The 27740-nt window shown below is 35.5% G+C and overlaps 3 protein-coding genes across 31 annotated transcripts in view; all 3 read right to left on the bottom strand.

The window, feature by feature from the left end:
• LOC147846700 (uncharacterized) overlaps positions 1–753 on the bottom strand; it is a 37727-nt gene extending 36974 nt beyond the window's left edge. Inside the window, exon 1 of the mRNA XM_087238355.1 lies at positions 690–753. The gene's annotated coding sequence lies outside the window, so the exon portion shown is untranslated. The remainder of the gene's footprint in view (positions 1–689) is intronic.
• Positions 1–6334, bottom strand: part of tmod1 (tropomodulin 1) — a 32246-nt gene extending 25912 nt beyond the window's left edge. For 21 of the 26 annotated variants that reach the window (XR_015476301.1, XR_015476302.1, XR_015476299.1 and 18 more), the window contains exons 1-2: positions 6058–6334; positions 3109–3314 (exon numbers count right to left, since the gene is read on the bottom strand). Coding sequence is in view for 6 of the 26 variants with exons in the window: in XM_087236773.1 (XP_087092899.1) it covers positions 3109–3225 (117 nt within the window). In the remaining 20 variants the exon portion in view is untranslated. The remainder of the gene's footprint in view (positions 1–3108; positions 3315–6057) is intronic. The other 5 variants (XR_015476316.1, XR_015476317.1, XM_087236774.1 and 2 more) reach the window with 1 other exon arrangement.
• Positions 6335–6450: 116 nt separating this feature from the next.
• The window catches only part of tdrd7a (tudor domain containing 7 a), a 28768-nt gene continuing 7478 nt past the window's right edge, over positions 6451–27740 (bottom strand). For 3 of the 4 annotated variants that reach the window (XM_087235406.2, NM_001099343.1, XM_087235407.1), the window contains 12 exon segments: positions 26672–27102; positions 24470–24733; positions 24195–24381; positions 21802–21913; positions 19140–19342; positions 18923–19057; positions 18751–18834; positions 11779–11913; positions 11120–11230; positions 9797–10227; positions 9541–9701; positions 6451–7095 (listed from right to left, as the gene is read on the bottom strand). In XM_087235406.2, the coding sequence (XP_087091532.1) occupies positions 6875–7095; positions 9541–9701; positions 9797–10227; positions 11120–11230; positions 11779–11913; positions 18751–18834; positions 18923–19057; positions 19140–19342; positions 21802–21913; positions 24195–24381; positions 24470–24733; positions 26672–27102 (2475 nt within the window). In that variant the 3' untranslated portion in view covers positions 6451–6874. 4 annotated transcript variants of the gene reach the window in all.

Below are 27740 nucleotides of genomic sequence, written 5' to 3'. Positions count from 1 at the left end.
AGTACATTTAAAGCACAGTTTAATGTTTCGGGGAAAGGCTCTGCTTTGGTGGGGAATGTTTATTTTTGTTACATTCGCGCAGATTAGTTTTTGTTCCAGCAGCAGTATTTATGGTAAACTTCTGCACCTCAGGTTGAACATTTCAGCACGGGAGAAGAAATTCTCTTTTCCCTCGTCTCTTCAGCTGGCCATTTATCTTCAAACTGTGTCTAAATCTGTCAAGAAGTGCTTAGATGCTGGAGCTAAAGCAGATTCCTGAAGAGCAAATATAAAACTGAGGTCTGAGTAAGAAAAAAAGCACTTTTTATTACAAAGTGTTCCCAAAAATACCACTGCAATACAACAATGCCCACTCCAGCAGCCACTGTGAAACGTCTCAGTCCTGACTGTGATAGTCAACTCTGAAATGTCAGTGTGATGCAACACAGCAGCCCTGAAAAACAAAAACTGCAACAAGAAAGTGTTTTTCTCAAACTAAAACTACACTGAAACAATGAATTTAGATGAAAGTTTTTCAAATAATGACTACTGTATATATACACACTGAATACCTATACATGAACTAATTTTCCTAAAGTATTTACTATAAAATGTAATGATTTATACACATTTTTTCCTCACTTTATTTAGAACTTCATGGCAAATGTTTGATTAAGAAAATAAATATTAAATATTAAATGCCTTTCAACATTCATTCATTTTCTTTTCGGCTTAGTCCATTTATTAATCAGGGGTCGCCACAGCGGAATGAACCACTAACTTATCCAGCATATGTGTAACCTCTTAAGGCTCTTTTTTTACATGCATTTTTTATTTCTCTTTGCTATTTGGGCTTATTGGAACCTAATTAGAATAAAACCTAAGTATCATCTTTTGATATGATGTACTTTTAGAGAAAAATGATGTCCAAATATATGGACTCGAGGTCCAAATTTCCATAAAACACAATAAAGTCACTTTTGTGTAAAAGAATGAAAAACTCTTTATTTCTGCCTTGAACACAGCAGTTTTCTTCTTGAATGTTCTTTAATGCATTAATAACACATGCACACATATTTTTGAACATGTTTTGACTATCAGTAAAAAAAAATGTTGCCCATTTTGGACAGTTAAAATAGTGTTTGGGACATTTTATATGCTGCAAAACAGTTGCAGGATGACAAAACAACTGTAACAAAATATAAAACAAAAGACATAGGAGCTAAAATGTGCTGTCCACGTATGTGGCCACTAAGCCCTAGCAGCGGATACCTTTCCAGCTGCAACCCATCACTAAGAAACACCCATTCACTCTCATTCACACACATAAACTACGGACAGTTTAGCTTACCCAATTTACCTGTACCACATGTTTTTGGACTTGTGGGGGAAACCGAAGCACCAAGAGAAAACCCCCATGAAAACGGAGAACAAAACTCCACTCTGAAATGCCAACTGACCCAGCCGAGGCTCGAATCAGCAACCTTCTTGCTGTCAAGCGACAGCACTTTGCCTGCGCTTTTCAACATCTAATGATAATTGCATGCCTAATATAAAACATTACTAACTAAAATACAACATGTAAACATTGTACTTTCAAGCTTGCAACGTTCTCGCCATACTGTTATTCACATTTATGCCTGCATCCCTGTATTGGCTTGGAAAACTGCAGACATTCAAATGATGAAAGCATAGTATTACCATAAACAACTTATTCTTACGAGACAACAAAAAAATAAACTATAATAGGAATAATACGATAATATAGAATAATATGAAATGACAGTCTTTTTATTTCATCCATACGATATAGATATCATCGTATTGCCCTAAATAAGGTACAAAAAAGTCTAAAATGAAACCCTCCAGTCAAACAAAAACCACTAAAAAATAAAGTCCAGGGAAAGCAAACAAACCAGATTAGGTATAGCAACACATTCCTGTCAAACAACCATCATTTATAAATGAAAAAAGCTAAGCTGATCAAAGTTGACTATGCAACAAAAGCCCAGACTAACAAAACACTGGAATAAAGTGGGCTTCTTATAGCAAATATCAAACATTATACATCACAAAAATAGTCTCGATAACTGTGAAACAACAGTCCAGACAAACAAAACCACACAAATAGAGTGAGCTTCTTAAACAAAATGGCAAAGAGGTATAACACGGATCAAAACAAAACAGATCAGTGAAACAAACACGATTATACTATAAAACTTCCAGCAGACTAGTTGAACAACACCAAAAGTCCAAACAAAGAAACCAAACTAAGTAGCAATGAAGTTCAAAAGAAAAGAAAAAAAATACTAATACTACTAATACTTCCCTTCTTAGACTTTACAGACCTGAAACTTGCCTATAGCACTTATTCATTGTTGCTCTTAGTTGTGTAAATTGCTTCCTTGTCCTCATTTGTAAGTCGCTTTGGATAAAAGCGTCTGCTAAATGACTAAATGTAAATGTAAAAACAAACACCGGTGTTTATGTACTTAAAACTACAGTATCTAATAGTTCAAACCAAAAACACAGTTCAGACCAGCAAAGACCACAGGAATAAAGTGGTATTTTTACATTTCTACAGTCGTCTACTGTTTAGTGAGTAGAACTTGTAACCTAAGGTTGTGGGTTCAGCTTGAACAGCGCTCTCTTCCACATTCAATCTTCATTTTGAGGCCCTTGCACAAAACACCCTAAACCCCTAAAAGCTCTCTAGGCAAATGGCTGCCCATAATAGTTTTTGGATGTGTGTGGGGGTTCACTACATGCTGCTACTTAATTTTTTGCATTTAACTTGGATGGTTACCATGCAGAGTCCACTGTTGAGGGCATTCACATTTATTTGATAAAAAAGGGACTGAAACAATTTACAACACCAAACAATGATAATAATAATAATAATTTAAAAAATCAAAAATAAATAAACTAAAAATACAACTTGCTTCCTTTATGTTACAACTCAGTACAAATACCCAATTTCCAGAAAAGAAAAGGAGCTTTAGTATAGGCATTTATGAACCTTTCTTAAAGCAGTATTCAGAGACAACTGAGCTGTACGTGCACATGAATTGTGTGGGAATTAATGAAGCTCTTAAGGTCTAATCTGAGATGTGTTTCAAGTGCACTTACATCAGGATCAAGCTCTTCAAGTTCATCCTCGAGTCTCCGGAGCTCCTCTTCACTGAGCTTCTGCAAAAGCTCATCCTCATCCACATCCCGGTACTTCTCCATCTCTTTACGAAGCATGATGAATGACAAAAAGGGGGAAGGAGGGGATAGAAAAAAAGAGAAGAAACGAAAGAAGCAGGAACTGTTCAGCCCCCGAACCACAAGACCTTAGAGAGGACAAGAAAAACAGATACATTAATAGGCATGTTCAAAACAGTTCATGTACGCTATACCTGACAAATGTCTTGTTGCCTATCCAGGTTTTAGGAACAATAAATAATAACTTGATTTCTAGTTGATCATTTGGTATCAGAGGAGGCTTATATGAAAGGCAAAGGCCTCTAGATTACACTTATTTTACCACAATAGAATATAAAGCAGTATATGAAGTATAGATTATAAAGTCATGGTAAAGTGGAAAAAGAATTAATATTGTGTATGACTCCCATAAGCTTGGAGAACTGCATCTATACATCTCTCCAATGACTCAAATAACTTATTATAAAGTCATCTGGAACGGCAAAGAAAGCGTTCTTGCAGGACTCCCAAGAGTTCATCAAGATTCTTTGGATTCATCTGCTAAGCCTCCTCCTTCATCTTACACTAGACATGCTCAATAATGTTTATCTCTGGTGACTGGGCTGGCCAATCTGGGAGCATCTTGACCTTCTTAGCTTTCAGGAACTTTGATGTGGAGGCTGAAGTATGAGGAGCAGCACTATCCTGCAGAAGAATTTGCCCTCTCCTGTGGTTTGTAATGTAATGGGCAGCACAAATGTCTTGATACCCCGGGCTGTTGATGTTGCCATCCACTCTGCAGATCTCTCACACGCCCCCATACTGAATGTAATCCCAAACCATGATTTTTCCTTCACCAAACTTGACTGATTTCTCTGAGAATCTTGAGTCTATGCAGGCTCCAATTGGTCTTCTGCAGTGTTTATAATGATTGGGATGCAGTTCAACAGATGATTCATCGGAAAAATCTACCTGCCACTTTTCCTAATGATAAACTAGAAGTCAAGTTAATATTTGTTGCTCTAACAACTGGTTTTGATGACAAGACTTTTGTCAGGTAGTGTAGATGGCATTGATGAAAATCAGCATTATACAGTAGCACAGTGTATACGTAGATTATTCAACGCATCCGAGGTGCTTCTTCATATTCATAATGGCAAGCAGAAAAATCTAACTTTGTTTTAACTATGGACAGTAAATATGCTTTACTAATTTGCAGCCTTGACATTTAAATGTGCCAGTGAACATTAGTTTGCATTCTGCAGGTTTCACCAAGTGAAATGTAAGACTTTTTAAGACCACAAGGAATAAAATTTGAGACTTATATAGGGCTAAACACTAAGGATTTCTTAATGGCCCAGCAGAAAAACAAATTACTTGCCCCACAAAAAATTATTCTAATTAGTTATTTCTAAGCCACATATTTTAAATAATGTGTCAAATCAACCAGCCCCTACTAATAAAAAAAATCTCTTTGAAAAAAAAAAGCTTTAATAAACTAAATGCACAACAAACTGTTATAATATCAATTATAAATAGTTTTGCTAAGGGTTTTATTGAGACGTATTGTTGGTGATTGGATGTGTGTTGAATTTATTGGGTAGCTTTACAATAACAAAGGAAAATTATGACCTATTTAAAATAATTTAAGACCTACAAGACAATATTTCAGTGAATTTAAAACTTTTAAAGACCTTTTAAAGAGTATCAAGAATGACATTTTTGACTTACATAGGTCAAAACGCTAAGGATTTTTAAATATGGGCCAGTAGAAATTATTTTTTTACTTGCCGATCAAACAACTAACTCGTTATTTTTTAGCCACATATTTTAAATAATGTCAAAACAAGCAGACCCTAGATGTATACATATTAATTAAAAAAGAAAAACTCTTTAAAAATAAAAACTTTAACAAACTAAATGCACAACAAACAATATTAGTTATAAACAGAGTTTGCAAAAAGTTTTATTGAGATGTATTGTTGGTGATTGGATACGTGTTGTATTGGGTAGCTTTACATAAAGGAAAATTAAGAGCCGTTTAAAATGATTTAGGACCTTTAAGATGATATTACAGTGAATGTAACTTTTGAAATCCTAAAATTCAGTTTTTGAAATTTAAGACATTTTAAGACCCCTCATACACTCTGAATATTAGTTATGATTATAGTTTTGCTAAGTTTAATTAAGATTAGATAATTCAATTGTTTATGCTGGATCCACTTAAATTTGTAAAAACTAATAAGTTAACTTAATTCCCTTATGTTTTCCCAACACAAATCGATTGTGTGGACCCAGCATTTTGTAGGGTAACACTACATTATTTCAGTAACTTTTTAAGGCCTGCAATTTTGATTTTGACAATTAAGACATTTTGAGACCCTGCAGATATGCTGTTTCTCTAGTTAACATGCTAAATGTATAAAAAATAGTACAGAATGATTTTAAACATCAGATAAATGGAGTTATATAATATATAGTATGAGAATACATCTAAGGATAAGGAAACTATAGTCAAACTGAAAGATGGCCTCTGCTCTTTAAACCATCTCCTTTGCCCTTGGTGGAAACAACAGAAGGACATTAACCAGTAAAGTCCATCATACCTCCAGTTTACATTTCCCCACATTAACGAGTAATTATAAACACATTTCCATTTCAGCAAACAAACTGCTTTTCCACTTCATTTAATAAGTCACTGACTAGAGTTGAGCTGCCTCTTACCAGATATATAACTTCTATATACATACATTAAAAACACATTTCAAACCTGAAAACCAATTATTTATCTTCTAATAAACTGTTTTCACCGAGCTTTACATGTGTTTGAGACTTTTTGTTATGAGGAAAACAAAGCGTGTTAGTGCCGGAGCGTCTATCATTCTCACTTACTTCAGACAGCGCTTATCCCACACTATATATAGCGCATGTGACAGCTGAATACTTTGACCAGATATGGTTTCTTTTCGGAGCTGTTAATTCACACAAACGCACTGCAGCCTCTAGCAATGAATCCTCAGGACCCCGTTTCATAGAAGAACGACGACTGACACGGCGGAGAAAAGTCCAAATATTAGATGTAGTTACCGCTCGAGCCCTTTTCAACAAGTCCAGTCGGTGGCGATCAAAGAGTTTCCACAAACCCGGAGTAGCGCGAGTGCTTGGCCCCGCCTACTGGGAAGTCCTGCCAATCAAGTGACGCTTTTCATTCTTTTCACCAATCAGAGGCTTTCCTCAAAACTAAAGGCTGTTTTGTGCTGCAGTGAAAAACGACAGTCGCGCAAGTGTCGTGTCTTTTTTTAATACAACAAAACCTGAACACCTAAACACAAACGTTCTTTAACAAATCAGGACATTTTCCTTGTTAAAACATTAAAACACAGCAAACAAACCAAAGTGCAAAATCAAAAAGTACAAACAATGCAAAAGTATTAGTGTCTGTCACAAAAGCAAAGCAAATCAAACTCAGACAAATGACCCTATTGCAAAGACAGTAAGGGTAGATGTTCAGGTAACAATTTATTATGGCACTGACATATTATTATTAACGGCAAAAAATAAAGTCTCTTTCCCACTAGCGCTCAGAACGACAACTGTTAACTTAGGAACGTACAAAAATAAAATGAGCTAACATGACATGCGTCCACCAAACACGTCTTCTGGGTCAAGGTTTCAGCAAATGTTCTGGGAAAGTGCAGTTCTGAGAGTATCAAGCATCTCTGCTGATCTCATCTAAAAACTCCTTCATAATGTTGTGGATCCAGATGTCCTTGTTCTCCTGTGTGGTGTCCACTAGGTAGACCGAGATTTTGCGCTCCCAGGGCCACTCGCCCTCCTCAACAGACTCGATCTGGGCCACCAGAGGCTTTTTCTCCACATGGTTTCGAAACACCATGGATGCTTCCTCACACCAGACCTCTTTCTTGACATCTGAAAACAAGCATTCCACACAAAAATGTGTTATAACTTCTGATGTATGCTACTGTAGATATTTATAATGCATTTGATATTTTTCATAATCGCAAGGATTGTAACTGCATCTATTTGGTTTAAGGCTACTTTTAGGATCTTTTTAAGACCACTGTGAATGAAATTTCAGACTTATACAGGGTTAAGGTTTTCTTTCTAATGGAAAACAGTAAAAAAAAAAATAAATAAATAAATAAAAAAAATCCTAATTTAGTTTTTTTCTTTTTCACCCGTAAACTGTAAGCCTATAATAAGTGCATGAAGACCTTTTAAACATGTTATTGTAAGAAAGACAATTAAACCGTCTGGGTAATAGAGTTTTATTGAGATGACTTTTGGTGATTGGATGAGTGTTGACCCGGTAATTTCACATATACAAAAAAGGCCTGCGTACAATTAAGACCTACAACACGATATTTCAGTAAATTTAAGACTTTAAGGCATAACACCCTGTGAACACCCTGGATTATCCATCCTGAACTTGGATACAGATTCACAATATTCTTCTTTTAACTGGATTTCTACCATTATTGATTTAATTCACTGAATATAGATATAATGTTAAGGCAATTATGCTGTAAATGTTCAGTTTCTTGCACAAACCAATCATTTAACTTTACAAGTCTTCAATGTTATCAGTCAGGATCCATAGATATTAATTTAGTTTTGACTGTTATTTGACTCTCAAGATACTGGTAGCCATTGACTTGCATTGTACACGGAGCTTCGCACACGTAGACTTTACTCGGGCAGGCCGCCTAGGTATATTAACGGCTGCCCAAATATATTTAGTGACACATTTTTTTTCTATTATAATCATCCATTTACCTTATTTTGTATCCGCCTAATATAACCAAGCATCCACGATTTATTAAGTAATAGAAAATCTCTCGTTTACCCATTTCGCACTGTGTGCGCACGAGACAGTCAACCCTTCTAGAAAGTCTTACATGCTCTGCACACCCACAGAGATGCACCTTTTTGGCACTTAAAAAATTCATCCGTCCAGGTTTCTAAATCTCCTAAAATATCCGGGATTCAGCTTTTACTTTATAAAGCTTTTGTCAATTGTATGTGTTTTTGCATTAGCTTTTAACTAAGGCTTTCTTTCGCTTGGCGTCGCAGCTGACTGCGCACACAGTCACAAGAGTGAGAAACATTAAATAATTAATACTTAATCTAAACGACACAGAAAAACTTTACTATATACCCAGAGAGGACGAAATGACTGGTCTAAACTGGCAGTGAAATATATGTACACCATTAGTAATGGTTAATCAATGCATTTGCCTTATTTAAACAATCGACTTGTTTTAAACTTGTAATCTTTTTAATTTTAAGAAATATTGTGTTTTTATTCCTTTTTTTGTTATTTATTTATCATTTGCTGATTATATTATTAATTTGATGTTGTCATTAGGCTAAATTACGGAGGCCAGTGTTTTACGAAGTACCACCTCAAAAAATTGTCTCTTCAAGTACCACCATAATGACTGGTATTAAAATACATAGTAGGCATAATTAAGCGGCTACAGCTCTGCACAGTTCACAAACGTGGCAGATTAATTCTTATTATTATGAATATTTATTATCGTTAGCCACTTTAAACATAAATAGTTTGAACCATAACACACAGGTAAAAAAAAAGACAAATAAAACGTCAACTTTTAAATTTAAATGTAATTTTAAAGGTTAGTTAAAAATGGCACTGTTTTTAAAAAGTTGAAAGAAAACTGCTACCCTTAAATGTAAAGTATAATCCTAATTAATACTGGCCATCCCAGGTGGGTCCCACGTGGGCTAGCCCAGATGGAAGAAATATTGTCTGTTTTTATTAATTTTTTTGTTATTTTTCATTTGCTGATTCTATTTTTAATCTGATGATATCATTAGGCTAAATTACATAGGCTATTTTATATAAAATGCTTTGGCATTCAAGTTTGCTTTGAACTTGAACTAGAGAGAGAAGCAGATTTTACCTGTCAGTGGGTGCACAAGGCTCCTGAATAGCTTAAAAGTAAGAGACAAGTGTATTTCTTTATTATTTCAACAGTCTTTTTCTACTTTAACCCATTAAAAAGAAACTGTATAACAGTGTTATTATAAATTAAATTGCAAACATTTTTATTATGTTTTGTTTGTTGCATATAGCTAAATATGGTGCATCATATTTGATGTGGGGGGAAATATTTGTCATATTTGGGGGGACATCATATTTGATGTCTTGAGTACATTAGCAGCAAATTTACATTTATGAGTAAACCATAATTTAAATCAAGTAAGAGTAAACCAAGAGTAAGAGTAAGCCAAAATGTATGAGTAAACAATCCCTTTAGGCAATTTCAGAGCAAAAAAAGTAAAATCTTTTAAAACACAATACTATTTTGGCTCCAGCTTGTCTCTTACCAGCCAGCTGAGCAGAAATGCCCTGGAACGGCAGCTGCCTGAACTCCTCGATGAGCGGCTGGAGCTGGGTATAGTTGATCAATTCGTACTTCCCATAATCTAGTTCATACACAGACACCAAGCCATTGGTCAGGAGCCCCTTAACCAAAACACGATGCCAGCTATAAATAAAGAGAAAGATCACAACAAAAAGAGATTAAATCATTTTCTGTAGAAGATGAAATAACTATGATCTGAGATACCATTCAGATCTTACTTGTTGTCAATCTTGGCAGCATAGACGTTATTCTTCTGGATATCGACTGTGGTGACTTCCTGTTTGTTGTAAAACAGAACCATCTCTCCCATCAGCACCACCAGCTTGTACAGATCCTGCCATGGTTGCAGCACAAAGTGTCCGGGGTGGCATGCGACAGACACAAACACATCCATATTCTGCCCAACCAGTGGTAAGTTCAACTGAGGGGGCAGTGTGAGGGCATTAGATGGAGCAGGAGATGAACCGGAAGGTTCTCCTGCATCAGGTAAGAACAGTTCAGAAGCCTTGTTTATCTTGTTGGCGTAGACGTCTTGCTTCCAGAAAGGACATGAGGCGAGCTGGCGGTTTACACTGTCATGAATGTCCTGAGCCTCATTGCCACAGAAGAGGTAAATGTGCACAGTCCTGGTCTCATCAAGCTTCACTATCTAAACACAAACAATACAGTGTACATTGCGACAGTCTGTTTTGTGCAGGAACTTTCACTAAATGACCAAAAGAGTTCGACAGTCAGACCAAAAATTACCAGAGATGCCATAAAAAAGGTGAAAGAAACCACGCACTTGCGCTTGTCACTTCAGGTCAGAATAACAACACGTGTAAATGAGTGCTTTATAGCAGCAGTGATTAGATTGTAAATAAAAAGGGATGCAAGAATGTCACTAGAGTGGCTTTTTGGCTTCTTTTCTTGTGCATCACTTCACTATTTGTTGCAGAATGTATTTGAATAATGATCGTTAGTTCCTTTACTTGAAAGTTCAGATTTGATTATCATCTTTTGTTTTGTTGACATAGTTTAAGGTTTACTGTATCATTATTATTCACACCTTACAGATGTTGATCTACCTTTTACCACTCCACACACTTCATAACATTTTATTCATCAAGTTTAAGAGTCTCTTTAACACTTAATTTTATTTTATTATAAAGAGATCATATCACATCAATGACTATTACAACTATTTGCCTTAGTAATATTAGTTAATTAAAACAAAATATACTTAAATGGATTGTTAAACATATACACAATATTTATCGATATCGAATTATATGAGACAAATATGAGATATTTGATAAATATGAAATATGAGATAAATGATAATTGCTTTTCCAATATTGCCCAGCCCTAGTATGAAGAATTTTTGGGTATGTGTCATCATAGTTTACACTGCTTTGTCATCTATCCTCCCTTACATAAACATACCATAGGTATCCTGCACCCACTAGTAAATAAAAATTAAAACTCCATCTAGTGTCTGAAAAAGTTTCTAGTTTGACTGTACATCTCTAAGGAGATAACAATAAATTGATGATCAATACCTTCATGCAACTGGGAGCTTTGTTGTGCACAGTCTCTCTCAACCACAGGACAGCTTCAGGAGGCCAAACAGCCCTGTCCACATTCAAATCCTCCAGAAGACACTTTATAGCCTACAAAGGCAGAAACATGCATTTTCATTCATTAAGCAGACTTAGGGTTGGCTTTTACTTCTGCGTTGAGAATGTTTTGTGTTCCTCTGTGTCAAGTTTCTCTGCAGGTGTTTTGTTTTTTTCTGAACACTACCTTAAAGCACAAACAGTTAAAACTTGCTCATTCATAGGCAGGAACCGGTGAAAGTGCAACAACTTTAATCATAAGGTAAACACAAAACAATGTTTCCATCTGGAGCTCCTTCACAGGACTCCACACTTGTAAAAACTTGGTCTATTGGGCTCTTGCGGCTCTCACCCCTGCCCACACTCATCAGCAATACCAAGCCGTCAAATAAATATTAAAAATGACGCTTTTATGCCTGACATTTTGTGCATTGGTGTGCATGATCACATTAGTGCCCTTTATTTAACCACGAGGCGTTAAACGTTGACAGAAAATGCGGACAAAAAGCATCCAGTGTGCATGGGCCTTTAATGTGAAGCAGCAAACATGTACAGTTGTGATAATTGATGGATGAAAATGAATGCGAGGTGTCTCCGTGTACCTGAGGTGGTATGGTGATGAGCTCTTTGAGGAAGATCGGCGGGATCTCTCTGAGCTCACTAACCTCCAGAGAAGCAGGAAGCCCCAGATCCAAAAACAAGATGTCTAACACGTGACTGCCATGAAGGTTAATGATCTAAACACAGATGCAACCAACATTCAAATAAAATTAAAAATAGACATACAAAAATAATAATAATAATAAATTAGTGAATCACATCAGGCCTTTGCAATGATGAAAAAATATTTGGATCAGCAAAATGTACTGTAATATAAAGACATGAGTTTAGATTACATGAACAGTAATGTATAAAAACGATAGGTACTCAAATTTACATTGATATACCTTTGTTTTCACACGTTAATCCAGTAAGCTATTTTTCTAGTTAAAAACATACGAAAGTCCTTATGATTTTCTCTTGTTATCAACAATTGTACAAACACATTTCATTATATTTTTATTGAAGGAGTGGCACATTGCATTCCAAAATGCATGTAATAAGCAATGCAATGTCATATGCAGACACGAGTTTGATTCAAGCAGCCTTTACTGTAAAACAACACTGTATCATGAATAAAAAAACATGTTAAATGGGTTTGAAAATCAAACATGGCACGTTTAAAGTATTCAAATGCAGCATTTTCAAGAGGATCACGTGCTTATGATTGCCTGCAGTTTATGATTCAGCAATCAGATGATTCCTAAGCCACTATAAATACTCTAAGTTCCATATACAGGGCTGATAGTGGAAAAAAAATCCTGAGCCTGAACTTTTTTTCCTTGCCCCTGAGGTGAGTAGGGGTGGGGGTACTATGTATGCAACGCACTTTAAACATATAACTTGTGGGCCCCTGGGCCCAAATATATTAACAGCCTATGTGTAACCCTGATTATCATTATTGTCAAGTGGCTCTTTTTAGACACATGCCAGTAATGTCAGTGACACATGCCAGTGTCAGTGATCTTGTGACATGTGCCAGTAGGTGTCAGTATAAGCACGTTATAAGCACATTAATCTTATAAGTCTCTTTGCTTTAATATTTAAAAATCATTAGGCAAATGACACCTGTTATCTTACATGCATATATGTTATGAGTTTTCAACATGCATTTTATTATAACTTTTTAAATGATATTATTTAAAATACCTTAAAATGAAAATAAGTTAAATAATAAAATAAATGAATGAATTAAAAACATAGAGAAGTCCATATTGTAGGGAACAAAGGAACTGCCAGGATGCAATAATATACAGTACAACAGATAAGTGTAACCCCTCCCATACATAAGCATGCCACAATAAATTTGACTGATATGTACTGTCAAATGACTATATTACGTACGGAAGTATGACTACGAATACATAAAATAAATGCGTTTAAATTAAAACATCGTGGAGTAGCTCAGCAAATAAACTAACTTGCGACGCGATAAATTAGGTTAAAAGTCGCGTAATGATTAAATATGGTTTTGCTCGTGTTAATGTCATAAGCTTCGCCGGGTGTCGATGTCACTGCAGTGACATGCAGCGCGACACTCTGAGTGACACAGGTCACTACACATGCCACTAGCGAGTGACACATGACAGTGGAAAACCGGACGTGCCACCGGAAGTGTCACTACACTCAGTGGCATGTGCCAGTGTCATTTGTACGTCAGATGTCGTGTCACTCCATGTTAAAACTGCTACTGTGAATCCGCGTTCAAGCGCACACAATAAGCTAAAACTCGCCCCAATCACCGGCAAAAACAAATAACAATGAATGTGTCGAGGAAAGAGTAAGGACATATCTTAATTATTTATTAATAAACTTATTCTGAGTCAGTGTCGCAAAGATCCTGACTTGCAATCTCCTCTTGGACTCGCCTTTAGAGAGAAATTCATCTTTACGGATTACATGAAGGAGTTTTTTTGTTTTCGATTTGTTTTATTTCGTTAAGTAATAATTTAAAACTTTCTATAAATATAGGCCTATTTATTATGTCTGTGAGACATATACAGTTTGCTTCATTAAGCGCTCCTGTTCAAAAACCAGACGACAGAAAGCGCATAATTTTGGTTTTCTTTATTTTATAAAAACGCTGTAACGTTTTTTGATGTATTACTCGTACTTTGTGAGCAAAAATGACGGATAACTTTAAATTGCTCTCACTGAAAAAATGCAAGTGATTGCTCTGGCGCCTCGATGTCCTGCAAGCTTTTTATAAGCAAACTATGCGCCAAATAGCACACATTCTTTAACGTTTAAGCTACCATTGTTTTATACTTGAACTGTTTTATATCTTTTATTTTAGGCAAGTCGTGATGATCTGAGAAGGCAAACTGATCAAACAGACAATGATGGTCTTCCGCTGGGCGCTGTTCGTTAAAAAAAATATTATTTTTAACGAATAAAAAATGCTCCAAACGTTTTTCTAAATAAGCTGAATAAAAAACGAAACTAAATATAAACACTTTGCCATTAGACTACATACAAAACTGAACTATTTCACAGCTGAAACACTAAGTTGTTTAAGGAGAAGGGGGAAATATATTTTTGTTCCGTCTATTGCTTCACCGTTATTTCGAGAATAAACCCAGCGTAAATATGCACATGTCATTCCCAAAACATATCAGCGTATATGTGCCGAAAACGAAAGTTTCATACAAATTCTGAATGGATTATAGCCTGGAAAGTGCAAAGCACGCTCCTCTTATTATCACTAAAAAGCGTCACTAATCTTAGTTCATAGAGATCTCACAAAGATCCGTTATAATTTATAAAGCTCTCTAAATTACACAATTAATCTTTTATTTACATGGCGTCTACACTCAAAAGATGATTCACGAGCACACAAAATGGCACTTAATAAAAACCAATCCGGCGCTTTCAGCAGTTAGTGAATTCTGTGAATCTAGAGAAATAACAGATCAATATCCGTGAACCTGATTTTTTTTTCCCCGCAGCTAGGCTTGCCACGATAGACGGTGTTGACGGTGATATCGGTGTTAAGACGCAACACCGGTGACATCACTTTTCTACCGTGACACCGTCCCCACATTTGTTTTTTTAAGTATTCGTTTTTTTATTTATTTTTTTTATTAAACATTTATTTAAAATAAATGGAAAATATAATTATAAATAATTGACTTAAAACGAGAGCATGCTCTATAATTAAAATCAAAACATAGCTACAGTGCGTCATATTTCATTTACCACGTGAGGAGAAAAGAGGAGTCGAATTTACAGAAAGAGGATGGCGGACGATTTATTGTCAAAACGCAATGCAAAAGCGCATGTTTGGCAAAATTTTGGGTTCAAACCAAATGCATAAGAGAACCTGATGACGTTAATGAGGCAATCTGCAAACTTTGCCTGACAAAGGTGGCAGTATCTGGAAACATAACTAATTTATACACGCACCTTCATGTTTAACTATGGGTGGGTCGCGGATAGATCAATGGCCATAAATACGCAACGCATACTCTCATTTAAAAAAAAAAATCACGCGACCATCATCTCACAATGTTTAATAATAAATATCTTTTTTTTTATTAAAACGATTTAGCAATGCCGCGCCTTTGACAATCCATCTGCAGAGAAACATCGGCAACGTGAGGACTTTTTCCGAAGTTCAGCTGTTCTTATTTCCACTTGATTATGTGTTTAATGTCAAAAAAATCCATAATGTCTAGGCCAAAAAGATGGAATCCTGTGTGTGCGCGCATCTTTTATAACTGAGGCCGCTCTCTTCAAAAACCGAAAGTTGCTTCTTCTGTCTGGCAATATTTCGGCTTTTAATATATTAAAAGTTTATTTAGATGAGCCAATATAAAAAATTGCAATAAAGTAACTGAGATGTGCGGCCACACATCGAATCTGAGGACTGATTTCTCTCTCTCTCTCTCTCTCTCTCTCTCTCATTCAGACATCGAGCCACAACACAAGTCAAGTTGCAAAACTTAGGCAGGTGCAGCTGACAGGTAGAATAGCTGAAGCTTTTACGAAATCTGTCAAAATGCACCTCTGAAATTAATAGGCATAAATGTCTTTGAGCCAAAAAAAAAGTCTATTGGTAGGATATCTGTAAAAACGCAATTGGAGCCAAAGATATGAGCTGTGTAGCCTATAAATTATAGGCCTATTAACTCTAATAAAATGAAAACTAAAATTAACAATTCATAGCATTTTTCGTTTGATAAAAATATACGTAAACGAAAAAAAATCAAAGGGTGGCTAATTTGTATTAATGTGTTTTAATTTTAATGAAAATATGCTCAGCATATTTAATTAACGGCTATACGCCGTCAATAGACAAACCATTCAAAACATATTATTTTACCGTGTACTGGGTTATAATGTATATTTTACAATAAAAACTCAACGTAGCATGTCTCGCTATCATTTAAAACGTGTAATTCATACCACACCAGAGCTGTGGACCTGTAGTGTTTAAACTTACAGGGCTGCGTTTCCCGATAACGATTGATCTTAGCACTTAAGAGCGTTTTCTACGAGTCATTTTGCGAACGTTCGTTATTGTTTCACGTGCGTTTCCCAAAAATGCACTTAACACAATTGCACGTAGCCCAGCTTTAAGTGCAACTTAGGAGTCGCTATCCGTTTGTTAAGTGCTGAAATGTCACGCTATAGAATGGCTCGTTATTGTTGCACATGTTATAGCAATCCATATAATTCTTCTTCTACTTGTGTGAATGTATATTCAACTCGAATAACATAAAAAAAAAATATTTTTGAGCCAGTTTAAAAACATAAATTAACTGGAAATGTCGTACTGTAAAAACACTGTCTTGCTCCAATCTCGCATAAAACTAATTCTAACAGTCCTTGCCGGAAATGACATCAGCATCATTTTCGATATTTATATGAAACCTTAATTAAGTAGAATTATTTATCAATTTCTTTATCAAAAATTGCTTATCTCACATCAAAATAAATAAATAAGTAAATAAATAAATAAATAAATAAGCTCTTACATTTATTTTTGAAAAGTTTAGCCTAATTATTAATTATTATTATTTGTATATTGAATTGTGTAATGTGTAGAAAATATAAATGAATAGAGATATACATACAAATAAAATGAATAATGACTTTGAAGAGAAGTAAATTGTAGGTGCAATTTGCCGGTTGTCCAGCAGGTGCCCTCATAACTCTGTCTCCTTACGATGCACTTAAGGCTTTACGATTACTCCAGAGCACTCGTAGATCCACGAAGATTTTCAAGTGCTACTTAAGTTACGATGCTTTTGGGAAACAGACCGTAATATTAAGATCAGTCGTACGATCATTTCTACGAACTTCTTAGGCTTACGATGCTTTTGGGAAACGCAGCCCAGGGCGGTTGGTCAATAGTCTTAATGCGCACTGAACTCCAATCCGAGGGACTCGACAGTTACTCGATAGACAACATTAAACTTGAGAGAATTAAAAAACAGAAGTTTTTTTTAAAAGGAACAACGCGCAAATCTGCAACAAATAAAATAAAAATAAAACGTCTTGGCAGTGCTGTGTGTATTCCGCCACTGACAGTGTGAGACGCCCTTATGCTGCGCCTGTAACTGCCGCTTGTAAGAGAGATCAAAGCTGTATCGATAAAACCAAAAAGCAAGATCATTTAGTTATAAATATTCCATAACAATACTTATCGAAATATTTATACATTTAGGCCTACATGTTGTTTATTGAGATTGTGTGATCTGTATAGGTTGTCTGATCTCTCCAGAAGCTGTAAACTGACACATGTGCGGTGATTAGCTCTGACGAGGCGCTTTTATTTAGCCTGCCCTTTGATTTTTTACATAATGTTCCAATTCTTAATTTTTTTTCATATAGTTTAAATATAAAATGAGTGCTCGCTTGTTTGTGATCATTATGCAAGGATCATATTTCATATTCGGTTTATTCTTCAATAGCCTAAATTCGTTAATAATGTATTTTATAAACGGATTGTTCATAAGGACTAAGCTCATAATATATAACAAGGCGTTTATGGTTGTTATTTGTATGGTTCCAACTTACACAGTTTTTTCAGCCTGTAGCAGTGTTGTGTTTTATTCGTTATGTAAATAAAAGTTATGTTTTGTTTAATAACAGGGATTTTTTTTGTAGTTTCCTTTCCGTCCATTCAAACAATTGACACCGAATTGGCAACTCCCGCAAAACTGAAAGTGAAAGTATTATACGCACGCATTTATAAGCTATTTAAAAGCAGAAAAAAGAGGAAATGAAAAAATGCCCACTCCCACGGTGATACCGGTATTACCGGTGTTGTCACATGTCGATTAACCGGTGGGGAAATTTCCTCACCGTCACAACCCTACCCGCAGCCACAGTACGCCGGAAATCCGGCGTGGTGCCGGAACGCTATCACCCCTGCATATAACAGCCATCTTCATTTTGAAGAATCCCCCCTTCCACCCCTACTCCTCCTCCTTTCTTAGATGGGTGGCACGGTGGCCCAGTGGTTAGCACTGTTGCCTCATACCAAGAACGTCACTGGTTCTAGTCCTTACCAAGCCAGCCAACGTTTCTGTGTGAAGTTTACACGTTCCGTGTTCACGTTCCCCCGGGTGTCCCAATTTCCTCCCATCGTCCAAAAACATGCAACTTAATTTAATTGACTAATCCAAATTGGCACCATAGACATGCTCCTAGTAAGTAGTTATCTCTTAAGACCAACCATTATCTGTTCATTAGCTACTACAGCAGGGGAGTTCTCGAGATCTACCTGAGCTCTAACTCCCCTCTCGCCTTGCAAACGGGATGGAGCCCTGGGCTCGAGGATCTTATGAGCTCAGGACTCTCTCCCGGGATAGCATGCCAAACAAACTTAATAATCAATCATCAGCTAAGTGTGAACTTTTGAAATATAGTTTAGATTCTATTTTGATATACTACGTTGACTTAATTTAAATTAAATGATTATGTGGAGAGTTGATAGTGATAGAGAGAAACGCAGAACAACTCACCTCTGCTCTTGCCCATTTGCCTTTGTATTTGGCTAGACACACTTTCCCGCAGAATGGTCTGGACACCAACAGCTCCCATGTTAACTTACGAACAAATAAACAACATGTAATCCTCAGAGTCATATAAACCTCCAAACAATAATCTCAAAATCGCTGAATTGAACAATTTTACCTGAGAGATGAAATGTGCCTCAATCTTGTCCATGATGTCTTTGAGTTTGGCCTGGCCTCGAGAAGGCAACTGACAGTAAACACTGCCATCAGAGCACACGTTTGTGACGCACACGTTTGTATATACACTGTTCACCTGAAGAGCGAAGACAGAGGAAAGCACATTATGTATTTAGGTTTTCAATTTTTAATCATATAATTTTTTTGTAAACTCAGACCTGTAGAGGATTCTCCATGGACTTATCCTGCAGGGCCTTCAGGCACATAGCGGTCACATTGACATCATCGTTTTCTGAAGTGTCATACAGCACAACAAGTGGCGTATCTTCTCGCTCCACAATCTCAGCCAGCAGCGATCGACCGACAGCTAATGACTGCAGAGTCTTCAGAACAACTGGATCAGTGCTAAATGGTTCCAGACCTAAAAAAACAGGGTTCATACACATTTTAAATACTACGTTTAAAAAGAGCTTTCAGGTAAATATTCATGACATGATGTTTCATGTAATGTCTACGTACACATGGTAAATTTAGAATTTATTACAGCATGTTAGAGCCAAATTTATTATGCAAATTTCAAAACAGCAATTATGGTCGACGGCCCTTCCTTACTAACACAACATCGGTTATCCATTTAGTCCATTTACTATCCAACCCACTGCCATTTTTAATGCATATTGATTATGCAAATTTCAGAATATTATGTATGGTCACCATTATTCATTTATCGCATTTATAATGTTTCCAATTAAAAACAAATGTTTATATTGTTATTGTATGCTTTAATAATGCCTTTGCTTATTGCTGACTGATTATGTCATATACAGGTTTTGAAGAGAGAAAGAGACAGCGATACAGTTTTGGACCGTCGTTCCATGTTGTATTGTTAAAGAAATAAAAAGATAGTTCCAGCTTTGAAGAACAAATAAAAATAAATATAATGGCCGACAAAATGGGCTTTTTATTCAAAAAAGTTATAATAAAAAAAAAATTAATTAATAAAATAATAAAATAAAAAACTAAGTAGTTTTGTTCTGTTTTTAATTTAAATATCTAAATATTTGTAAATCAAGATACTTACTAGGCACATGAAATAGCATAAGAAATTATGTCTTGTTTTCTGAAAAAAAAAACTCAAAATGAAGTGATTGTTTGCATAAAACAAGTTAAATTATTTTTGAATTGGGTAAGTAAAATAATTTTAATGACATATAATCTCAAACAGATTTACCAGTGACGCATCGGCAAATTACATTTGAATGGATTGTTAGACTTCATTGCGTGTTTTACAAACTAAATGTTTTGTTTTACTGGTAATTGTGTGTATTTACATGTCTAAAACTTTAATTAAGCATTAGAGGGTTAAAACGCTGCATATTTGTGAAAAAATTACATGTTTTTCTCAGCGGGGTTGAGTTGATTTTGCTTTTGAAAAAAATAAAATAAAATAGGAAGCCCTTTCTGACGGTCCCTTACTAAGAGCTCTGCTCAGCGTCAGACACTGCCCCAAAGCTCAGTTTGATCTTCATAGTTGCCGCTCTAAAGGTAAACAAGCTATTGCTAAATTGGCCCGTTTGTCAAGCTGGATAATGAGTAAAACATCAGCAACAGGACTTATTACCGTATTCACTCCACTTCGCGCTGAACTTAAGGGTTTTTTAATAATCAAATGCCCCCCCCAAGTCCAGCGAGACAACAAATTACGAAATCCGTTGCCAACACTTTTAGTAATGGATATTTATTGATTTAATCGATTCATTGTGGCAGCCCTAAATGTTATTAAAAAAAAGGCAAATTTGAAATAGCGAGTAGCTTTTTTTTTACCATTTTGTGAAGAGAAACTACACAATTGTATTTAAAATGTACCCAATATTATCATCTCAAATATATTTAAGTACACAGATTTTTTAAAACAAATTTCCATGACTTTTCCTAAATATTTTTGGTTTATTTGTTCTCAAAACTTTTCTAGGCCTGAAAAACACTATGTCAAAATTCCATAACTTTTCCAGATTTTTTAGCACTGTATGAACTAGGGCTGCACAATATTGAAAAAAAACTGAAATTGCGATTTTTTGCTTACATTTGATGTATATTGGGATACAAATAAAATGTCATTAGATGATTTGAATAGCTCTATTTGAAAAGATTAAACCAATTTAGATCGACCGGGATGATCAAGCCTTTTTCTATGCAGTGCATCTGCATACATTTTTTGAATAAAAAACAAGCATATATAAATACATAAACAGTGCTTTTTGGGGAGTCTAACAGTATTCAACAACAGAAATTGAAAAAATACAATGTAATACAACAAGGTCATCGCTGTATAAATAATTTTTTTAAATACTATAAATAATGTTTAATAGGCTGAAATATTATTCTTAAAATCTTTAATAAATATTATAATCTAATCCTGCGATGTGACTATTTCAGATACACACATTGCAATAATGATGCTCAAATGATATATTGTCCAGCCATAATATGAACCCTTTAAAAAAACAAGCACAAAAACTAATTATATTAGATAAAGGCCAAACTATACTGCTGAATTGAGCTCATGTGGTAAAAAAAAAAAATGCAACTACATGTCAGAGCGCAAAACTTGTGATTGGTTGGCTTGTAAACATCAGCAAGGCAAAGACACTTTGGCAGTTTCCACCACTTTCCTTAAATGAGTGCGAGCATGAGCTACTTCTAAAGTAGCATCACATTGCACTACAGGTTTACACTGCCTACCATTTATTGATAGCACTGGTATTGCCAAAGCAGCACAGACAGAACACAGCAATAGTGTACAGCAATTACTTCACACAGAAGTACAAATCAACTTAATACTATATCACACATATAACACAGAACTCTCATGAATACTACCTGCAAGCTGACATGTGGTTGCCTGGAAGGGAAGAGTCATGAACTGATCCCTCAGCTGGAAAACTGTCTTCCTGCTGACCAGATCAAAGAAGCCGTGATCCAAAAAGTAAACCTAAAAAAGAAAGAATTTGAATGAAATCTAATGGAAATTGACTTCTGTAAATTCACTCAAGCATTTACTTGCCATTTAGAGAAAGATGTACAGTACGGCTTGAAAACTAATTTATAGAAGTATTTTTCCATAAAACAACATAAAACAAGAAAATGGATTACAATCCAGAGTTACCCCACCTAAATTTTGAGCTCTCTTATACTGCAAGTTCAGAATTGTTATGCTGGTACTTTGAGCAGCATTTGACACCTTGTTTGGTCATTGAGCTTTTCTCTAGTACAGGGTTTAACAGCATGCTAATAAATCCCTCATTGTATTTTCTTAGTAATGCATCTTTAAATGTATTAACTTAAGGCTGGCTCACACGGTGCGATTTTTTATATTCCTGAATGATTGTAGCATGTCAGACTGCATGAACATGGCTCTCATGTCACATTGCAAGATCTCATCTGTCAAAGTCCGACTGAACAATGAAAATGAAGATGCACCAAACACAAAAGAGAACGCCCTCGGAGTTTGATGTCATCCACCCATGACTTTCAATATCCCGCATTCTGAATTGATTCCTCACAGCAAATGAAGTGACAATTGTGCAACACGGCGTGTCTCAATAATAAAACCAGGAAGAAATAATCAGTTTTGACATTTCCTCGCGGTCATTTGAATTGTCGCATGGATTGCGTTATTAAATTCAGAGCTCCTATTGGTTCTTGAGTTGACGCTCATCTAGGGTTGGGCCGATAGATGATGCCATCGCCGATGGCCGACAAACTTCACTATTCTGAGCCGGCATTGCGATCCATCGCCCCTCCCCACATTCATATTGATATATAACTTATAATTTGCATGTCATCTTAATAGCAATAACACTCTTTTCATGAGCTGTGCTAAATTTTACATATAGCTGCCGCTTGCACGGCTGACAGCATCGTGAGGATTAAATGAAGGATTATACAGCACCTCTCACGCTTAAAATGTGTAGATTTAGTGGCAAACGCTGTTACCTGTAAACCCCGTCCCACAGACTTTACAGTGAATGGCTTTAGTAATTTTCATAGCGGCCTTGAAGCCACTGGAAGTCTTTGATCCACTCTTGGAAAACTGCAAACTGCAACATTCAGCACATGATCACTAATAAGATGTGCCATTATTAGTAACTTTAGGTGGTTTCTAAAACAATCTGTTAGTGTTATTTTTATTCTCTCATCTTCAGCGCTTCACATTTTCGCAGCTGTAGCTCCTGTCATCTGAAGGCAGAAGACATTGACTGAGTGATTGACAGCTGATATTAACCAATAATTCACATTCAGTTCTAGAGCAGTGGGCCAATAAGAAGAACACAAAGGTGGGGCAAGCATTGAAGACTTTTTTTTTTACTTCAAGTTCACATAACAGTTTTATTCTGTTCCTGAGCGCTGCATTTGCCGTTTTTTGGTGCAAAGATGCATTCTGCATAAATGTCTCTTAAATCCGTGCACACAGTGAGGATTTTGCAGTGAAAACAGTGAAAATGTACGCACTCACCCAAATGCTACCAAATATATTTTAAGGTAGCATAGATAAAATTTTGGGTGCATATGCGACCAAAACAGTTGAGCCCAAGCATCTTGTTATTATTTCCTCATAATAATAATAATAAGGAAGTCATCATCAATCACAACACAAATTACAGTGAACTCCAAACAAACTCTCGTCTCCTTCACCAGCTGTGTGTGTAACTTTATTTATTTACGGTTTGGTTATGGGTAAAGCAAAAATCATGTGGGTCAGGTAGTGAAAACCGTAGGCTACAATTAATTAATTCGTTATGAAATAATTTATATTTAACAACGACCCCCACTCCCCACCTACGACAATGCCATCGTACATTGCGATGTTTCACATTAGACATTGTACGATGCCAAATTAGTCAACATCGCCCAACCCTACGCTCAAAGCTGTTGTCACACTGCAGGAGTTAGTCTGAAATCTTCTGACACTGCCAGAACTTCATGGGAGGCAAAATCTGATCACAACGGGCACTAAGCGGCTGTCTGTGAACATGTCAAAACAACGATCAAATATGACAGATTTGAGCCCAGGATTTCAGGAATCGTTTAGGATTTTTCCAAATTTGTTTCAGATGACAAAATCGTGTCTGAAATCTCACAGTGTGAGCAGGGCTTTAGAAGAAGAAGATGGAAGAAGAAGAAGAAGTTAATGTAGCATGACAGTATTTTGGCTTTCTCGAGCCACCATAGCAAGTCTGTTTTTATAAGTGGCAAAAAAATCTCTGTACTACCTTAACTTTGTCCTCTGAGAGCTGGTGGACTTGAGCTCTCAGCATAGCACCATCGCTACTAGCTACTGCCACGAGTTGTCCAATTTTTGGTGAAAGAAGACAAAGTCCTGCTCCAATATTGTTATAGAAGTTTTGCATCTCCTCTTCCATCACCTCAAGAGATTTAGAGTAGCCTTCCCCCGCAAACCTAAAAAACATCCACAATTTTAAACAAAGCAGATGTACTAGAGATGCATTATGCATTAATAGTACAGTACTGCTTTTGTCTGTGTTACCTGACTACAACGTTGTTGGTGCTGTTGATCTCGATCACAAAAACCGAGTGAAAGTCTGCGGTTGGGATAATCAGTGGAGGAACATGCGGGTTGCTGGTGCAGGGTAGGACCAATGGTGGTGGGCGAGAACGGGGCTGCGTCTGCACCTGGCATGGCAGTGTGTAGAGTATGGCTCTCTTTCGATTGTCTGGCATCGGGTATTCAACCATACATGTATCTGCCAACAGAGACAGATCCTCCAGGACATATTGTGGAAATGCACAGCTGAAACACAAGAACAGAAATTGAATTATTTCAGAGGATGCCCACTGTGATGGAAAAAAATAAACAATGGCCATCATGTAATTAAAAAAACGGTTTACTGTTTATGTGGATGCTTGCTATAGGGCTGGGCGATTTGACCTAAAATCAAAAATCACATTGATTTGAACATTTTAACTTGATTACGATTAATAAACAATTCATTTAATTTATTTTATTTGTTTTGCACTTATAGTTTATTGACAGGTTTTGTACAGTAAATAAAAATTTTATCAGTTATTGGTTCTGAGTGTCCATTTTAATTAATTTTCAATTAATCTCCCAGACCTAGCCTGATATGGAATAAATTTTTTTTTTTTAAATCACACAAACGATTGGAATTGGTATGATTTAACTTTTTAAAGAGTTAAGTTGCTATATATTTAAAAATAAATAAAGAATAAAATAGAAATACAGTTCTGCCAAAAAAAAAAGAAAAACATATAATGAATTTGAAATATTATTTTTAAGTTCAAATTAAGAGAGAAAATGTAAAATTACAAATTATTATTTTTTTATTGTATGCTAAATGCAGTCTACAAAGAAAGTTTCATAAAATAAATGTTATTGCATTGTTTTAGGGCTGCAGGATATTTAAAAAACTGATTATGCAATGTTTTATTTTTCTGAGATACGTTGTGATATTGAACACACAATTTCATTAGATAACATAAATAGGTCTTTTTGCATAGAACTCATAATTTCCGATACATTGGGATGATTTTGTAAGGGTGTGCATCTGCATAAATATAATAAACCAATCACAAACATTGAGAAATGCAGTAAGCAACAGTACTGTGAAATTAAAATATACAGTGCTTTTTGATTTCCTGCAAGTCTAGCAATATTTAGATACACAAATTTTACTATCAAATTTAAAATAACACCATATAGTCTTAATCATTTATTTATTTAGATGAAGTCAGAATTATTAGCCCCCTTTGAATTTTTTTTTCTTCTTTTTTAAATATTTTCCAAATGATGTAACAGAGCAAGGGCATTTTCACATGTCTGATAATATTTTTTTCGTCTGAAAAAAAGTCTTTTGTTTTATTTCAGCTAGAATAAAAGCAGTTCTCAATTTTTTAAACACCATTTTAGGGACAAAATTATTAGCCCCTTTAAGCTATTTTTTTTTCCCGATAGTCTACAGAACACATCACTGTTAAACAATAAATTGCCTAATTACCCTAACCTGCCTAGTTAACCTAATTAACTGAGTTAAGCCTTTAAATGTTACTTTAAACATTCAGAAGTGTCTTAAAATATCTAGTCATATTATTTACTGTCATCATGGCAAAGCTAAAATAAATCAGTTATTAGAAATGAGTTATTTCTAAACATAATAGTTTTAATGTGTTGAAAAAATCTGCTCTCCGTTAAGCAGAAATTAGGGAAGAAATAAACAGGGGGGCTAATAATTCTGACTTTAACTGTATATACACATGCATGTATACACACACGAACAAACATGCATGCAATTAATCTTGCTTAAAGTTAGAGATATAATTTCTTATGCCAGAACATTATTAAATTGAATTAAATGATGAAAACGCAAGTAAATAATAAATTTAAGTTTAGATGCAAAAACCTCCAAGTGCCATCTAAACAGTGTTTTTCTCAGGTTTTTGAGTGTAATTCAGTAATTTCACATTTATGCCAATGGATATTTTCCTTCCATATATGAGTAGTTTTCTGAGACTGGAGCAGCAGTACATGAGTGCAGCAGTACAAAAAAAAGCATGCTAATAAATATTATATGTATAAATTTACTGTATACGTTTAGTTTGGATACCAATCATAGTAAGCTGAGTTACACTGAATTTAAACAGTTTGTATCAGTCCTCTGTTTAAAGTATCCATTGCAAAGTGAAAAGCAGGCAACATACAACATTTTCCTACCCAAATGCCTCCTGGAAAAGCTGAGGAAGTCCATGAGCCCACAGGCCCTGGCTGTATTTATTGAGCAGCTGCCGCAACTTCTGCTTGAGCTCTGTAGTCAGAGGCTGGTGAGCTGGTGGAGTGGAGGGAGGGGTGATAGGTGAGAGGGACTGAGTTTTGGGTGTTTCAGAGAGAGTAAAATCAATCATGGTGGAGTTAGGTGATGTTGGACTCAAGGGTGTCTGGGGTTTGGGGGTTGACTGGGGGATGTTAATAGCAAGAGTTCTGAAAGTGCGAGTAGTTTTCTGAGTAAGTGTTGGCTGTTTTAACAAGGCAGTGTTAGGAGACTGCTTGCATGGTGATTTAACTGGCACAGGGCTTGCTTTTGGGACTGGTTCCAAGACAGGATACACCAGGCGGTCCACTATATTGTTGCTGCCTGGCTTCTCAACCTGAGGACAGATGAAAGAAATAAAACAAACATCTTAAAACACCTAATAAAACAGTGTACTTTTTTTATTTGTCTTAGTGTCATTTCAAGGTGAACGTTCATTTTGACATTTAAAAAATATATACAAGGACTTTTTCTGTAAGAGGTTTTATAGTGACCATCACATTTTTTTGACTATTTATTGTATGTTTGTTAATTCAAGCTTTTATTCATTTATAGTCAAACACTGAAGGATGTTAATATGTGAAGGCCTTATTTCTCTTTTTTATTTATTATTAAATATTAATATTATTAAATTATATACAGGGTTCATACACATTTTTACTTCTAAAATTTCATGACTTTTCCCAAAACTTTCAAGTAAATTTTAACACTTACAGATACATAATAAATAATAATAAAAACAATGCACATTTAAACTTATTACACCATATTACAAAAAACACAGCTATTTATTTAGTTTAAATTTATTGCTATTTGTAAGCAAAATTTATTTAAATAATGCTTAAACGGCACTAATAATGTAAGAATATGTGACTGAAAAGAAGTACAGAAAACGAACCTATATTTAGGTATACAGTACAGATATTTGTTAAATGAATTTCCATGACTTTACTAAAACTATGAGGGTTTTTCTGT

This window comes from Danio rerio, chromosome 1 (genome assembly GCF_052040795.2).
Source record: "Danio rerio strain M-AB ecotype USA chromosome 1, GRCz13ab, whole genome shotgun sequence".
Classification (NCBI taxonomy): domain Eukaryota; kingdom Metazoa; phylum Chordata; class Actinopteri; order Cypriniformes; family Danionidae; genus Danio; species Danio rerio.
The sequence above is the reverse complement of the archived record's forward strand: the minus strand, read 5'-3'. Positions and strand labels throughout refer to the sequence as shown.